General features: G+C 36.7%; 2 protein-coding genes across 2 annotated transcripts; one reads left to right on the top strand and one right to left on the bottom strand.

Annotated features, from left to right (window-relative positions):
• Positions 1-5,438: 5,438 nt before the first annotated feature.
• On the bottom strand, positions 5,439-8,864 carry LOC107189974 (thyroid receptor-interacting protein 6). Its single transcript, XM_015578672.1, has 7 exons — positions 8,396-8,864; positions 8,079-8,307; positions 7,733-7,871; positions 7,071-7,548; positions 6,642-6,979; positions 6,130-6,545; positions 5,439-5,983 (listed from the first exon to the last, which is right to left on the bottom strand). The coding sequence occupies exons 3-7, from the start codon at positions 7,865-7,867 to the stop codon at positions 5,731-5,733; spliced, it is 1,620 nt and encodes a 539-aa protein (XP_015434158.1). The 5' UTR covers positions 7,868-7,871; positions 8,079-8,307; positions 8,396-8,864; the 3' UTR covers positions 5,439-5,730.
• LOC107189977 (protein Malvolio) lies at positions 8,011-16,484 on the top strand. Its single transcript, XM_015578675.1, has 12 exons — positions 8,011-8,081; positions 11,816-12,012; positions 12,103-12,225; positions 12,312-12,538; positions 13,071-13,209; positions 13,317-13,472; positions 13,601-13,759; positions 13,848-13,898; positions 14,141-14,523; positions 14,595-14,805; positions 14,883-14,953; positions 16,166-16,484. Exons 1-12 carry the CDS (start codon positions 8,042-8,044, stop codon positions 16,230-16,232), a joined length of 1,824 nt encoding a protein of 607 aa, XP_015434161.1. The 5' UTR covers positions 8,011-8,041; the 3' UTR covers positions 16,233-16,484.
• Positions 16,485-17,570: the final 1,086 nt, after the last annotated feature.

A 17,570-nucleotide genomic window follows, 5' to 3' on the forward strand; every position in this document is an offset into this window, starting at 1 on the left:
ATATAAATATAAATATATTAGCGAGCGACCGCGGGAATAACAAAAGAAAAATGCGAAGAAATTCGAATGCGTGGTTGCATTTGTCTCTTGGGAAAGGTCGAATGTTGACGCGACCACAAGGGATGATTCTATCTTAATAAATTATAAATATACATATATAGGTACGCTACATTACTTAAATCTATGTTATATGCAGTATTCGACGTTTCAAATGCGCGATAGGCTCGGAAAAACCATGAATCTCACGAGCAAGGCTAGAGTAGGATAGATGTGGATATATAAAAGAAGACGAAGAAAAAAAACGATTAATAGAACAGAGGAGTGAAAGAGAAAGAAAAAATAATTAGAGAAAAATAAAAACAAATAACGTTGTTATCGTACAAAGACGAGCGATTTTGTTATGTGTTCAAAGACGAGAAACGAAAAATACAAACTACAAAAAAAAAGGGGGGGAGATATGTAACGAAAGAAAAATATACGCGGAAGGGGTAAATCGAGAGGCGGGAAAACAAATAAGTAGAGTTGAGTTTTCGTAAAAACGGTTGCTCAAGGCACTGCCACGTCTCTCATTTTTTGATTTTCTACCTGAAACATGGGTACGCAACACACACACACACACACACACACAGTACTTATAGTTTTTTAATTAGAGTAACCGTGAAACACGACGATATATTCCCACGCATTTTTCGAAACGGTAGTGTTCACTAATTTATTTTTACACACCACCACCCCCCAAACACACACACACACACTTTTTCTTTTCTCTCGACAAATTATCCGCGCAAAATGATATTCAAGATGATCGTAAATAAATAACCCGTTTAACCGATGAATACCGAAACGAAAAACGAAGAAAAAAAAAACACGATACGTAGGGGAAAAAACATAGGAAAAAGAAAAAGAGACGATGCCCTATATAACCCACAAAACGAAGAATACCCGATAGAGAGGGGGAAAAAAAGGTAACGAGAAAAAAAAACGTATATGTAATAATGAATTAAACAAAAAAAAAATGTGTCGGCTGTGAGCTTCCAAGCAAATAACAATAATTAAATTATTATAATATAAACAAAAAAAAAGTTAAATAATAATCTACCTAATTGTTATGAACGTGAATTTCTTTTATCTATAACACAAGAAATTTGTTATCTCATATCTCGCATATTGTAGCTATTATTGTCTATTTAAAAGGAAAAAAAACGAATAAAAACGAGATGGAGAAAAGTGACGATGGAAAGAAGGAGAGGGGGAAAAAGCATTGGGCGAGAGGGAAACAAATAGGGATTGGGGAGAGGTTCGTTAAGAACTATGTATACATGTATACATGTTATATATAAAAGAAGAAACGGAAACGAAAGATAGAAATACAGGGAAGTTGGGGGAGGGGGGGGGAATAAAGAGAAAAAGTGTATTATCGAGGGGGATGATACTGTAGACGACACGACAAAAAGGCCTAGAACGCGTAGATTAACCCCGTCAAGTCGTTAACGAAAAGTGGAAAATTAATTTATCGAGATAAACGAGAGAGATAGTCAGAGAAAGAAAGAGAGAGAGAGAGAGAGAGAGAGAAAAAAAAATATGCAAGAGAGTGCCTTCTATTTGTTTTTCGTGAATTGTATTGTTGAACATTTGTTGCGTTACGTTCCAAGAGCCTCTAATGTTGTTATATAAGAGAGAAAAAAAAATACTGTTTGAAGAATGTTGTTCCTCTATTTATTTATTGATTTAACGGGCTCGCCGCCGGGCGCCCGTAACTCTATAGCACCCAGCGAATTTCAAATGTGTGTGAAAGTATGCTGTTAGGAATGGGAGAGGGGGAGGGGATTGAATAAAAAAAAACGCGTTGGAAATAATAGGGAAAACGATATTTAGCAGCGAGATAAAGAAAGAGATATATATTATACATATATATATATATATATCAACCGCGTACGGCATATTCCGAGTCGCATGACCCCTTTTTCTCATATTGTGTGTGATCGTTAAAACACAGAGAGAGAGAGATAGAGTGACGATATTATATTGTAACAGTGTTGATCGATGATATTGATACCAGGACGGAAGAAAGAGCAGCTCGTTTCGGCACCTATTTCTATGTATAATACACGGAAGATATCTCAGCAATATACATACATACATACATACATATATATATATAAATAGTAAGCGCAAGAAAAATTGTAAGAATGCGTGCATACCACCGACGGTATATATATATATTATATGGAATGCGATTTAGAGTGTATAGAGATAGAGAGAGAGGACCGAGCGTATTTGGGTGTGCGTGCGTGCGTGTGCGCGGGAATCTGGACAGGTGGCTGTGATTATTTTGTGTGCAAGTTAATTCAAGAGAGAAAAAACAGATAAATACCACGAGAAGAAAGAAAGACAGTTTACGTGGTGTGTGCAAGGCATTTCGTGTGATGTTTGTTGTTGTTGTTGTTGTTGTTGTTGTTGTTAGTGGGTCGACGATACTGTTTTCTTAGACACTACACAGGGACAAAACACACACACACGCACACGCATATTTCATGCACGTATTAACGTATAAGATGAAGAAATGAAAACATACATACCTACATATATAATATAATATATATATATATATATATATATATATAGGATGGTCCAGTAAGAATTAGAGATATGAACAAAACTTTATTAACAAAAGTTGTTACGTATAGAGGAGGCTATAATATGGCAGTAATAATTTTTTTGCAGGTGGAGGAATTTAAAAGATTTCAAGGTCATCTTCGTTTTTTTTTTTTTAAATTATATATTTTTTTATGCATCAGTTGATGGAACTCGACATTCCCTATAGAAAAGTATTAACCTATGTGCGTCGAGAAATAATTCATTTGGGAAATAGGTTACGGATATACATACGATCGTCTTGTACAGACTAACATTGCAATGTTATTTTTCACACAATGACTTACCACAATTCTCGTCATAATTCCAATAGTAACGGCATTCAAGAGCAAGCAAATATTTTTTACTACGCCTTTCCGGATCTAACGTTCCAGATTAAACGCCCCACGTCTCGATTTGCTTGCTCGTAAGTTAATCGCCTTTCCATGGCCTATCTCTTAAACTAATACATTTTCGACGTACATAGGTTAATACTTCTTTACAGAGACTGTCGAGTTGCATCAATTAACGTATAAAAAAGTAGATGATTTCAATTAAAAAAGTGAAGGTGACCTTGAAATCTCCGAAACTTTCACAGCTGAAAAAATATTATTACTGCCCATATTATAGCCCCCTGTATACCGAGCAACTTTTATTAATAAAGTTTTTTCGTATCTCTGAAAACAACGGACATATTCGAGTGCTAATTCTTATTGGACCACCCTGTATATATATATATATATTATATACATATATATACGTATGTATACATATACATCTGTACGAGTATAATAATTGCGCGGGGGATAGCGCGATTCTATGTTTAGTTTAGTACCTGGCCAGGGACGAAGTTTAAACGAACGTACGCGTTAGAAATGAATCACTTAAAAATCGGTTTCTTTTGTCCTTCGATTGCGTTTATCATCCATGTACTGAATTCAACGTAGAATGGTGCTGATACGATATAAAATATAATATATATATATATATATACATACATACATATATATATACTTCGAGAAAAGTATATTATACTTGTAAAAGGGAGTCTTAAGATAGATTATTAGCGGGAATGCGTAGTTGAATATAGAAATATTATTGATGTATATTGTACACACACACACACACACGGTGTAAGAGGTCTGCTTTTTTTATGATTGTGGATTGTCCTCGCCTCGCAGCTCTGAAATCCTCGAGGATATGTAATATATATCGTTGTCGAGTACCTTTGTTGTTCCCCCACCGAGAGAACAATTACAACCCGATTCCTCCTCGTGTTGATTCGTTTTCTTCTCGAAATCCTCGATGCTCCAAGGGTGGTACATACAACTTACCCGAGTGATAACACGCAATGGCCTAAATCAGGGTAGAATTTTGCGCCCATCGAATAAACGATTCTTTAATTTTCCTTTTTTCTTTGATTTTGTTCTCTCTCTCTCTCTCTCGGACGCGCTCGACAAAGAGGAGGCGGACATACGCACTCTTCAATCTGGAAAAAGCACACCTCTCGGAAACACTGAAATCGATGTGTTAAGGAGAGAAAAAGAAACGAAAAACATAAATTATACACACACAAAATGACACACGTAGGTTGTACGACAAAAAAAAACTATCCAAGTACTCAATGATAATAAAAACAAATATATTACATATAAAAGATGCATACATTTAAAAAAGAAAATAAAGAAGTCATCCGTGCATGAACGTCATATATATATATATATATATATAGATGGAGAATGACATAGCAAAAAAAGGCGTAGAGTAAAAGATAAGTGTGAATCTCTCCTGCAAATATATAATAATAATAATAATAATAATAATAATAATAATAATAATAAAATCTCATTAAAGATATAAAATATACGATGCTCCAATACACGCACACTGTATTTCTGAATTTATGCCTTTCTTCGTTCAATTCCGTTCCACACGTTTTCTTTTTCGTGTTCCTTTCGAGAAAGCAGAGAACATACATGCCGGTGAGAGATTTCAAACGAACAACAACGTACGTCCCCTTTGAGTAGACTGAATATATTTTTATTGATTCAGTATCATTCCACTAATATATATATATATGTTTCACAATTACATATTCTATTATCAGTTGTTTAGTCCTTCCGTTTGCTAAACACAGGCTATAGAACTATCGATCTAAGGTATTTGCACTAATACATCGTATTAATTCTACCGTATCACATGATTCACCGTAAACGCGGCAATCTAAATACATAACAGGTCCGATACAGTTGTACGATGATAAAATCGGATGTATAAAATGGCACTATTTCTCTAATTCGTACCATTATCGTGAATATTAATTTCACATTAAAATCGAAGGGGGGAGGGTCTCATTTTAATACTAGATATCGAATACTTTGTTCTAACGGTGTATGCAATATTTTACTAAGATCACATTGATTATCATAATTACTAATCATCGCGTCACACTTGTCTCGAGAAAATATATCTGTAAAAAAAGTACACGTTCTCCTTGTGTACAGTACCGATGTAAAATTTTGGAATTCCTTAACATGGCAGTGTGAAGGAAATGAGGGATGGGGGCGTTAACTCGAGTCTGAGACGAGTGTGTACATAAACTGACCACTCGCGAGTTTAATCGATTCGTATATAAAATACGTAAACTCACGAGCAAACTCTGCTTCCGTTAGGGGAAAAAGTGGCATAAGAGAAGTGCCTCTTACCACTTGATCGTGGGAGTTACCGAAATGTATGCCAAATTAACAGTCGATTTAACATTTATTTCTGTACTTAAAATAAATTCATCAAGCGATGGAGGCCTTTACGTTACGTTACTTTTTCCCCTACTAAAAGCAGAGTTTGCTCGCGAGGGTACATTTCCAACAAATACGAATAGCCTACGAAAATTTTTGTGTACGCGTTCGGTGCAAAAAGTATGGGGAATACAAAATGGCTTCGATTAGAAAATTCTTGAAAAACAAAAAACGTATAAAAAGTCAACGCGCAAATTGGCAATGTTTCCCTATCAACGAGGGATAAGGAACTTCGCAGATGTATGTGTATATGGCTCGAGCAGTAGAGTCCTCGATAGTTATCACGCGTGTTTTACACGCTTCACAATTCCGTCGTCATGTGCGACGTTAGCGTTTGAACGCGAGTAGCGTTGCAACTTTTGCACAACACGTGGTCATCTAAAGGATAGCAACCGCGACCCTCTGAGTCCGAGGAGAGTACCAAACCGCAATCCTCGCATTTGTAACACTGTATATGAAAGCTACGGTCGAGAGCCACTACCCGTACAGTTTCATCTTGTCCTGGTTCTGGCATGATTGGTAGCTTGCATACGCAACAACGTGGCGCGAACTTTCTGTAACAGATACGGAAAAAAATAGTGAGACACGTTAGACTCTAACTTTGAGGACAGCTCTTCGAGTTGGACGAGCAGTCTATCTTTATATGTCTATAGTTTTACCGCTTCGTCCGCGATCTTATGTTATAAGAAATATTATTTACTTGTGAAAACATTGTATACAGTGAATCTGATTTGTAGCGTCCACTGTAAACGGTATACCGTCCAAACTCTGACCGCAAACTACACACGTGAAGCAGGACGGATGATAAGGTTTTCCTGTGGCTCGCAATATTCGATCGAGTATCGGCCTAGTGCATACGCAGCATTTCTCCAAAGTGTTCAAGTAATCTTCCTCGCAGTATGGTTTGCTTTCCAACGAGTAGAACGGTTTGCCCTGGAGATTCACTTTGCAAACGTAACAGCAGAAACAATCGATGTGGAAGACCTTATCCATTGCGGAGCAACCGTTGCCCTCGCCCTCGACTTTACGACCGCATTGCGCGCAAATTCCATATATGTCGCCGTCCTCGGCGTTGTCCTCCATTCCTTGAACCAACAGATCAGTGAGGACGTCCACCTTCAAAGAAGAATATCACTGTTGTAAGCTTAGAACACGTGGTACACTTGGCACCGAAGACGATCGATTACGCTCAAAACTAATTCGAACGTGTACCTCCTTGACCGGAGACACTTTTCCCTGGGGCTGAGTGGACGTGGCGGATCCATAGCCGGAGTACATAGAATAATTGCAAGACAACTGAGACGGCGGTCGAGGATTAATCGGTTCGTATATAGATTCGTATGTCGAACTGGACTGCGAGCTTGGACCGTAAATGTCATTCGGGTAATTGTCCGATGGGAAATCAGTTTGATAAGTGGCGCGTCTTAATTCGCTATAGCTGGACGACACAGGACTCGGTGGCGGTGGCAGTTCTTCCGGTGGCGGAGGAAACGAACTACTTGGAACGCAAGGGACGTACTCCGATGGTTCTGGGGGCGGTGGTAAGTCATCTGTAAATAATTTGTTGACCGAATTAATAAATCATATGACATATGCATATGAAAACTTGCGTCGAAGATAGACCGTTACGTATATATCTACCATGAGCAGCAGGTATATTGGAGTATGTATTCTCTGGTTTCGAATTCCATTGAATATTGCTATAGATTATATCTTTCTCAGTTTTGCTTGCTGTTTTAACCGGCACAGTCCCTGGAGGATCGATGTTGCTGTACACAACATTTCTTACCGATCTCGAATGATCCTCGACAGGGACTTGAGGAGCTGGCATATTTCCAATATTTGAATAATAATTTTTCTCGTCGTAGTCGTACTTCGGCTGAAACTTTTCATCGGTTCGATGCACGTAAAAGTTATCGGTGTTACCGTAAACTTTAGACGTGTCCTTTCCGTTCGTACAAGCCGACAGCGAGAAATCATTCTTCTCTATGTTCAATGGCATATAAGGCGAAGGAGAATTTGCATATAAATTCGATGGTTTCTCGTTTGTTCCAGAATTATTAAGTACTGTACTGTACGATGGAGCAGATGCTGCCTTTACAGTGTAACTTTGCGGTACCTAAAAAACAAATGATACAACAGATTAGATTCTTGTCTCGCCAAACATTACGTCTCAGAACTCTTAACTCAAGTCAGGTTTTACCATGTTCGCATAATAATGGAACAGACATGAAATGGAAGCATTGAATAATATTAACCACAGAAGAATTAATCTCCCTATAACTATTACAAAATATACCGACCTGGGGTTGTGATTTTTTTGGTTTTGGTGGCACGGCTGGCCCGACTTTCTTGCCAGGCTTAACAGTTTTAATGCTGTCCCCATGATTAATTTGCAAGTTTGCAATCTGTTGCTCTAAACTGTTAACATTCGACATTTTTCTGTAAACAATAACACTGGGATTACGCATTACACAGGAAGCATATAAATGGGGCAAGGTTCACGGGGGGAGGGGGGGAGTTACTTGGCAAATCTTCTTCGCAAACAATTATCACCAGTTGCACTAGTCTATCTATTGAGTAAGAGTCTCCTACCACCTGCTTGTACTATAATGGAGCTAATTCCTTTAAGGAAGTCTTTAAGCATACCTGGTAAGTCGACCAAACGTATCGTCCTTGAAAGAAATGTTCCGTGGAACGTTCTTGCAGTGTCGAAAGTCGAAAAATGATTTCGAGCCTCCGCGATTCGTGAAATATGTTTCCGTGGGGCGACCGTGTCGGAACCGAATGGCTGACTCATAAATCCCTTATCTCGCGAGTTCAGAAATTCCTTTACGGTGACTTTCTTCGGGCCAGCCCGTAGCCCTCTTCCACACACCTACGATGTTACAATCAAGCAGTGGTCAATGGAAAACTGCTAATTAGGCGACAAATGAATCATCGATGAACCTCGGATGTATACAAACCGCTCTATATACTCGTTAATTCTTTGTACTCTTTACTGTCACTCGACACACCGCTCTCAATGGCTAAAGTACCGACTTTTATTTGCGAACGTGTCGAACCACGCCCTGTTTTGTTCACGATGTTACATTGTCGCGTACGGTAATTCAATTAACAAAAATGCCTACGTCAAATCCGAATATAATAACGCGCACTATGGACGTTCACAAGTCCGACTGCACAGAAAGAAAACTTTCTCCTCTTGAGAGTTCGAAAACGACGACGACGGAACATGAAATATGTTACAGAATCACGTAAGAATCTGGTTAAAATAATTCACCGTTCGATATCTGAACAGGTTGTATCTCTGGTTGACATGTGAAAAGACAATAAATTCGTGTCTTTTGCATTTTTCGTCACCGACATTAGTCGACGCGATCTCCTCGAAGGGATAGGAAGATCGCTGCGTCGCCACGCAGGTTAGTTTCCGCACCGCGCCATCTTCGAACTCACGTTATCGAGAATGAGGGAAACATTTAATGTTTTATTGCCACCTGTGTTTCTGTCGAACGTTAGAAATAGGCGTATTACTTTGGACGCGTGTTATTATCTATATTACGTACAGTTCAATAAGTCTTCCTAGTTTTTAATGCAAATGAATTACAGGTCATATCGTTCATCTTTTTTATATATGTTCCTTTAAACTTCAAGAGACTACTCTGTTTCGATGTTGGATTGAGACTCGATCAAAGGATCACCGAACGAAACTATAGTCATCTGTACATAATGAATTATGCATACACGTGTGTGTACATATTCAGTCGCCCCTTGTCACGTGACGACAAGTAAGCGAAAACAAAAGATCGATCGTCGGTATCATCGGCATCGTCAACGGTAAGAAATCCAATTGCGAATGATTGAAGATTTTTATCGTATGTAGTTACAGTCGGGATAACATCGTTCAAATGGCTGTTTTTTAATTTCATTTTATCGAAACAAGAAACACTAAGTGACCAGTGTTGATCTTGTGCCACTTCTAGCAGAACTATAACATACTCTTATCCAGGAAAACTCAACAAAAATCAGCTGTTCATTCCTATAATCATTACCGAGAGTATGAAACTAAGCCTTTATAATTTTACGAGCCACCAATGAGATGGCTATGCGTTTTATGGTCGACAGTTGGTTTTCCCAGCGTCTTGAACGCCTCTGCGGTGCGCAAAGTATGTATATACTTGCGAAAAAAATAGTCGAACGCTACGTTCTAATTACATTAATTACCCTGTCGATCGTAAAGACTCGGCTGAAATTTTCCTGCACGTTTTTTTTTCTGTCGGTTAAAATTACAGGAAATCGTTTCAGCATTCGACGCGTTCGTGGAACAAGAAGAAAATTTCTCTACATCGCCGATTCTATTTCCCCTTCGAATTTCGTGTCAAGGGAAAATACATATGTTCTCGTAACGATGTTCCGCAATGGAATTTCCATATTTATCGGAGCACACTTGTGGTCACACGTAAATTGATAACATATTCGATAATTCGATTTCTATACGAAGCATCAGCAGCAAAACGTAACGACAATAAAACAATTTACGTCTTCGGTTATTGATCTGGGGATGCAGTTATGTAGATTTGGATATATTTCGATACCCAGATAGCATATGGCGCCTTAAAGACGCCTATTTTACGGCTATTTTAGGTCTAAGGCGCCTTTAAACCGTCTTCAAGGCGTCATGTGTTATCTGGGTATACATATTTCTTGGAAAACTGGTCACTTTTGCGAAATGTTGCCACACACGGTCAATTACAGGGTAATCACGTTTCAGCGTCATAAATTTATTCAATATCCGTTTCGTAATTTCCATTGCGTAACGGGATGATCTAGTGTCACCGAAGCTAGCAAAAGATTTGAATAGAGACATTCATGGGACGAGTGCATTTGCGTTTGCTACGTGTTCGTTTTCCTTCGCGCGAGGGGAATTACCACAAGGATGAATCACAACGATAACGAACGACCCAAACTAGCAGAGATTATCGGCGGCAACCGATATAGCTGTCTGTATTTAAAAAAACAAAAAAAAATTGACAGACCAAAGTGACCACGTTTCGCTAACAAACACACGTTATCGTGCACCTAATCTTCAGAGAAACCTCTAGCTCACGAGTATCTATGTATACACACACAACGTGTATATTGTACGATACTTCATGCATCTAATCGTAGGTGATTGAACATCGATAATAGAGTACGTGAGAATTAACAGGGAGTTAATCGAGTCTTTATATCGTGATTGAATCGTTAGCGAGATAGATTTAGGGATATCGACTCATATCGATACAACTATCGATTTCAATTTAATATAGAAGCCTGTGATATCAATATTTGTGCTGCACGTTTCGTTCGGATCATTTCCTATCCCACCGTGTGTGCTCCGCAGGTAATTAAAACTACAATTTTAATGTTGCATTTGGTTCACTCAAGCACTTAATTACGACTTCGGCTGTTTAGATTGAGCGACGAACAAATTCTGTTGAAATTAAATGTTGCGAGTCGATAAAGAGTTCACACAGAAACCGAAGTCTGGATTGCTGTAAAGATATTTGATGTTCGCCTCACGTGGCGAAAACAGAGTTCCGTACAAAGAGTTATGTTAATTCAGTTTCCATCGTAAATACACGACGGGGCATCCCGTGTAGTTGTCATAGTTATTGTTCCGGAATACGTGGCGTCGAAAAATGTCTATTTGCAATTTCTGACCCACGATGTCCCCCACTTCATTTCGATTCGGGCGTACCCGCCAGAAATCGCATTGAGAAACACTAAAGAGAGGGAACGTCCGAGTGATACAGATGTCGTAGGTCTCGTGCCACTGTTTCCCGTTCGCTTATAATCAGTCGTATCAGTTTGTTCGTGACTATTGTACTCCGTTGTCTTTGATTCCGTTTACATTGTACCGCTTCTTAATTTCATGGTAACGTAAAGAGAGACGTGTATATATGTGTTTTAAAGAATGTGAACTGTGCGTCCTTTTGAGAATGTCAATTCGACAAATGGTTGATTGTTTACACTTATGGTTAATTATTTTATCTTTTTAATTATCTATTTTTTGTTGTCTCGTTTGGACAGTATATCTTCTCAATAATACACGCAATGAGGGTTACTTTTCAGGTCTAAATTATCCAATTTAGGCAATTGAACATGTCAGACGGATAAAACTATTAAGATCCACTTATAGATAAGACGAGACGAGCCTAGTCAATATACATTGTTCATTTAATACACACGAAAGGATATTTTTGTTGGCTTGTCAGAGATCTCGTCCCGTCATCGGGACCGTTTTCTGTATAAATGGACCTTTAATTGTTTTGTTACAAGTACGAAGAAAGTCGTTCTCAAGAACGTGTATACACAATATAAATCGATGATTTATATACTTTTAGACGCATCTTATCGTTACACCATGCAGAGTAGTTACGCTATGGAACACAATAATGATTCAGCAATCACCACAGTGTCTAATCAGCATGAACAGAAAGGAGAAAATAACCTTAGTGCAACGGAAAGCACCTCTTTAACACCCAACAGTAACCAAGCATATTTTGCTGATGAGAAGATTCATATACCAGAGACAGACAATGTAATGTACCAAAGTTAAAAACAAAAGAACACTTAATTGAGCAAATTCTATTTACTCCAAATCATAATTAACGTCTACCAAATTTTATAGGGTCTTTTCAGTATAAGAAAATTATGGGCCTTCACAGGTCCTGGATTCTTAATGTCCATAGCTTATTTAGATCCGGGAAATATAGAGTCTGATTTACAGTCTGGAGTAGCTGCCAAATATAAGGTACTTTTTCCAACTATTCGAATTTTTAATTTGGAAAGCTCCAACGTTAAGCACATTATAATATATCTATTCTGTTCCTTTTTCAGTTATTATGGGTACTGTTAAGTGCTACAATTTTAGGTCTTATTATGCAAAGGCTAAGCGCAAGGCTTGGTGTAGTTACAGGATTACATTTAGCAGAAATGTGTTACAGGCAATACAAGAAAGTGCCTAGATTAATTTTGTGGGTAATGATGGAAATAGCTATAATTGGTAGCGACATGCAAGAAGTAATAGGAACGGCCATTGCTCTTTCTCTGTTAACAAATAAAGCGTAAGTGACACAGATATTAATCTGTTGCTCTGCTCGGTTCGTTATATATATTTCTCAAATATTCTAAACCAGATAAGAAGATATTCTTATCTTTCAATAACTTTCCTTCAAGATCACGTCATATTTGTTTTACAAGTTTTGCTTGCTTTACTGCTCGAACGGCCGATCGAAACGGTAACGCTGTAGGCCGATACCGGGTCATTTTAACGCATATCAGAATTTTCATTATACATTCATTAAGTGCAATGCTAATGCATAGCTCATTCGATCTTTTCTTCTTGCTGGTACACTGAATACTGCCTGCTGGAGACATTAAACCCCTCCACGCAGTGATTGCTTATTTTACCACGATAAGACTGAACTGTTCTGATTAATTCGCGTGTCGTTTTCTCTCCTCTACACTCAAATCGTAAATGTGGGTTAAAGTGACCCGATATCGGCCGGCCGAGGGTAATTTATAGATACGCGTTATCAGGGAATTAAATATTCAATGTACCTTTGATCTAGAATTCTATTTAATAATATTTTTTAGGATACCTATATGGGGTGGTGTACTTATCACTGTAATCGACACTTTTACATTTTTATTATTAGATAAATATGGTTTAAGAAAATTGGAACTCTTGTTCGGACTTCTCATCATGGTAATGGCTGTTACTTTTGGTTACGAGGTGAGCCATCTTTTATACACTTAAAATAAATGTATAACATAATGCACTGTATTAATCAAAAGACCAGTATTCTTGTCGCCACGCTTTCATTGTTTATGTTGTTTTAGTACGTTCTATCTGCTCCTCCGCAAGGTGAAGTAATAGAAGGCATGTTTGTGCCTTGGTACAAGGACTACGATCGGAATATGTTACTGCAAGCTGTGGGAATTGTTGGTGCAGTCATAATGCCGCACAACTTATATCTCCATAGTGCCCTTGTTAAAGTAAGAAAAATGCAGAGAGTGCAAATAATGTCTTTTCTCTGAATTCGAGGAAATAGCCATTCTGATACTTCAAACTTCGATATTTTGGTAAAATTAACCTTTTAATGTATTCTTGTTACAATTTTTAGTCGAGAGATATCGATCGTAGGGAACCCAAAAAAGTAAAAGAAGCAAATATGTATTACTTTATCGAAGCGTGCATCGCATTGCTGGTTTCTTTTATCATAAACGTATTTGTCGTAGCAGTTTTTGCGGATGGTCTATATAAAAAAACCAATTTAGACATAGTAAGTAGTATAAATGTATAAAATGTATTGCCAAAGTGGTTATAGGATTTTTGTAACTTCATGTTTATTTCGTTTCATCTCATTTTAGTATCAGGTGTGCGAGGCTAATAATTACACTATAGGAATGGAAACATTTCCGGTAAGTAGACGAATAATAGAGCTGCTAATACGATCTTGTTAACCGTTTGATTACAGACGAGTGCGACCATACTGCCTGTTTATTCCACAAAAATCCATCATAACAATTCATTCTGCCATAAGTTTGGCACCGATTAATTTAAACAACGTCTGTACTTAAACAGTTTATACAAACGAGTGTGCAATTCTTTTATCATATTTAGTTTCTTCGAAGTACAGTTTTGTCATTTACACAAATTGCAGAAAGATAATACAACAATTTCGGTAGATCTTAATAAAGGTGGCATATTTCTCGGTTGCGCGTTTGGTGCAGCAGCAATGTACATTTGGGCTGTAGGTATTTTCGCCGCTGGTCAGTCTTCGACAATGACAGGCACATACGCGGGACAATTTGCGATGGAGGGTTTCTTGAATCTCCAATGGGCTCGATGGAAGAGAGTCCTTTTCACCCGAATGATCGCCATTGTTCCTACTTTTTTCGTAGCCTTTTTCAGCGACATAAACAACTTGACTGGAATGAACGACATCTTGAACGCTATTATGACGCTTCAGTTACCTTTTGCAACCTTGCCAACGATAGCGTTCACGAGTAGTTCTCACATAATGGGCGAATTCCGGAATGGATTGTACGTAATCATTTTTATACATTATCCTTGTACGAGTGTCCAGGGTTTCAAGGTATACTTTTAAATTTCAGGGCAAATAAAATTATTGCGACAGCATTGTCTGTGCTAGTAATAACTATAAATATATATTTTGTAATAAATACAGTTGAAGAGGATTTACCGCATCACTGGGCAGTGATACTTGCAATTGCAATATATTCCATTTTATACCTCCTATTTTGTCTTTATTTAACAATTCATATGGCTATCAGTATGGGTGCAACTTCTTTTGCTGACCATTGGGCATGTATCAGATACTATCGCCTACATTGATAGTAATCATCCCATTGATAATAATTCATTGTTCACTTTTGTTACAGTTTGTAAAAAAGTATATCGGTAGTCCTGTAAGTACAACACTAGGATTATCAAACCCTACAATATATGCAAGGTAAGATTGTATATGTTCTGCTTATTGAAATGATTTAGTAGTTAATTTAACTGATTGTCTTGCATTCTGTATTATGTTAATATGGAAAAGGAAATATTGTTTTGGACATATAAAGAATTGCAATTAACAATGAATAGTAACTTACAATAATTAATCATATTTTTTATATAAAAAAAAGAATTGCCAATTCATGTAATATTTGCACTAACATTCTTTTTAGTATGTGAATATCTGTATTCCTATTATTATTAACTGACGCATGGTTACGTATTCACTGGTAATTGCGATTATTATCTTAACTCTTTGGTTTGATGTTGTGCAATATCGTGTGTGTTAATAAGTCTTTGTATATTTTTTTTTTTTAAATAATAACTGTTTTTAAATTTCATCATGAGGTTTAATGTACATAAATGTTTCGTGTGTGTGTGTATATTAGGAAAAATATGTCTCGAGATAGACATATGCTGTGGGTAAATGTGCTTTAATAACATTATATACAAATTTTTAATAAATAATAACATACATATCTTGGAAGAATCGATCGTGTTGCTTTCGATCATTTAACATTTTTTGTAAGAAAAATAAATGCTATGTGTATCATCTTGTTGGGTGGTTTGTTACTGTTTATTATTAACGTTCGCTAGTATTTAAGTACGTAATCGATATTAAACATGAAACAAACCAGTGCTGTTAAGATTCCGAATTATTGCTTTTTTATTCATAGCTTCTTCAATGTGTCAGAAACATCATTAAGTATGTAATTGAATTTGCCTTATGAAAGTATTTCATTCAACGTGCCTTCCCCTAAGTACAGAAAATGTGTCCACTTTAAAGCAATTGCGAGATCATCCTACTTTCAACATAGCATCACATATGGTACGTATGTACTAGCATTAAAGTAAATCTACCATTATTCAGCAATTTTTTGCTTTTACACATTTCACCTATTTGTTACTCTATTTGTCAGTTGCCTACGTGTCCGTCACGTGTGATTTCGTTCGTTATAATCATAACATACTGGTATTTCTTAACTCACAGACTAAAACTATTTTCATTGCATGCACATTTTTAACCGAAAAAAAGGGTCGACTATCCAACGCTAAATTGATATCACATGTCTAAAGAAGGTAAGAATCATTATAAGATTTTATGCTTCTAAATGTAACGTTAGTCTTCAATCAGGATACACGACTAATATACGTAATATTTTAGATCAAATCCGGCATTTAATATCCAAGAGAACTGGACTGGCAGTTTTAACACAATTCCAGATTATTGATGATGACTAATCGATACCAAATGTACATAAAAAGAAAACATCACAGATAGTGTATAATACTCACGAATCATATTTTTTTACGAACTTTAACGTTGTACAGAATATAAAGCATTCGTATGATAGTCTTGTACTTAAAGCTCATTGGACATCATAATTTTAATACCGACATATCATGCCAATTCTACAATACAGACAAGATAAGTGAGCTTGTATATATTTAATTGTAAAATAAAATAATGTTACACGTTTCAATTTTGTTGGTATTTCTTCGGCGTTTCTCTCTAGAGGAAAACAGTATAAAAATGATAAAAGTATATTGTTAAGAGGAAATACAGTGTGCCTCCGCTGGTGTCAACGAAATTTAACCGCGTTGACTTTTAAATGACCATTCTGTTATAAACATGCGTGATCGTAGACATAACAAAGTCCTTGAAAGGTGAACTGTAATCATATAAATGGTACACAAAACATACCCCCGGCCAGTCAACCCGTAACCGTCGTTGGACACACTGTTACCTCTACATACGTAAACAGGTAATGTTTTAATTGTGATTTTATTATAGAACAAACATTATTTTTGTTTGCAACATAGATACGTTTATTCGCATTTAAATGTCACAAAAATATTTCGGATAAGATACATCTTTATATTATTTGTACACTCATCTCGATATTAAGCAAAGTAATTTTACAACAATAAAGTACGCCCGTTCAAGGAAAAAACGGACTTTTAGGCCAATCATATACTCAATTAAAAAGTAATTTCTGCATCGTCTTTAGCTTTTGTAACATGCAACAATATAATTAGACATTGTGCTAAATATCGTAGACCAACGCAGTTAACGTTTTGTAGCCGTAAAAACATTTAAAATTTGATAAGTATCGTGTACATGTATTTTGAACCCAATTTTATATAATACATCGTTGGGATCCAATCGCACGTCGAAGTTCATAATTCGTCGATCAGTGTGTCATAAATAATATTTCCCTTGAATTAATCGATGCAAATACAATTTTTATCTATTTATTTTTCATTCTTGGTAGACTAGTGATTTTTCGATACCTTGATTACACTCACGGTTAATTTGTAAAATATTTTACACCTCATCACAAATAACATTCTCACGTGCCGTCGAAAATCAATTTAAGTAACATAGCACTTCATAATCATAAAACTTGTTAAGAGTTTAACACCTTTATATAAGGCTGATAAAAATGATTACAAAATTTCTTATAAAACAGCCTTGTTTTCAACAATTATATGTGTATATATAAATATGTAACATGGTACTAGATGTCTCACAGAATATTCTTTCCTTATGCGAAATCAGTGTTCAG

Source organism: Dufourea novaeangliae, unplaced genomic scaffold, assembly GCF_001272555.1.
Source record: "Dufourea novaeangliae isolate 0120121106 unplaced genomic scaffold, ASM127255v1 scaffold175, whole genome shotgun sequence".
Taxonomy (NCBI): domain Eukaryota; kingdom Metazoa; phylum Arthropoda; class Insecta; order Hymenoptera; family Halictidae; genus Dufourea; species Dufourea novaeangliae.

What these genes read in the sequence shown, in the direction of transcription:
- LOC107189974 (XM_015578672.1), bottom strand. Translation starts at nt 7,867, where the DNA reads ATGTCGAATGTTAACAGTTTAGAGCAACAGATTGCAAACTTGCAAATT. An exon ending in CAATATACCTGCTGCTCATG is followed by an intron (nt 6,980 to 7,070) that starts GTAGATATATAC and finishes AATTATTTACAG; the next exon opens with ATGACTTACCACCGCCCCCA. An exon ending in TGTATACAATGTTTTCACAA is followed by an intron (nt 5,984 to 6,129) that starts GTAAATAATATT and finishes TATCTGTTACAG; the next exon opens with AAAGTTCGCGCCACGTTGTT.
- LOC107189977 (XM_015578675.1), top strand. Translation starts at nt 8,042, where the DNA reads ATGGAGCTAATTCCTTTAAGGAAGTCTTTAAGCATACCTG. An exon ending in TAGGAATGGAAACATTTCCG is followed by an intron (nt 13,899 to 14,140) that starts GTAAGTAGACGA and finishes CACAAATTGCAG; the next exon opens with AAAGATAATACAACAATTTC. An exon ending in GGCGAATTCCGGAATGGATT is followed by an intron (nt 14,524 to 14,594) that starts GTACGTAATCAT and finishes TTTAAATTTCAG; the next exon opens with GGCAAATAAAATTATTGCGA.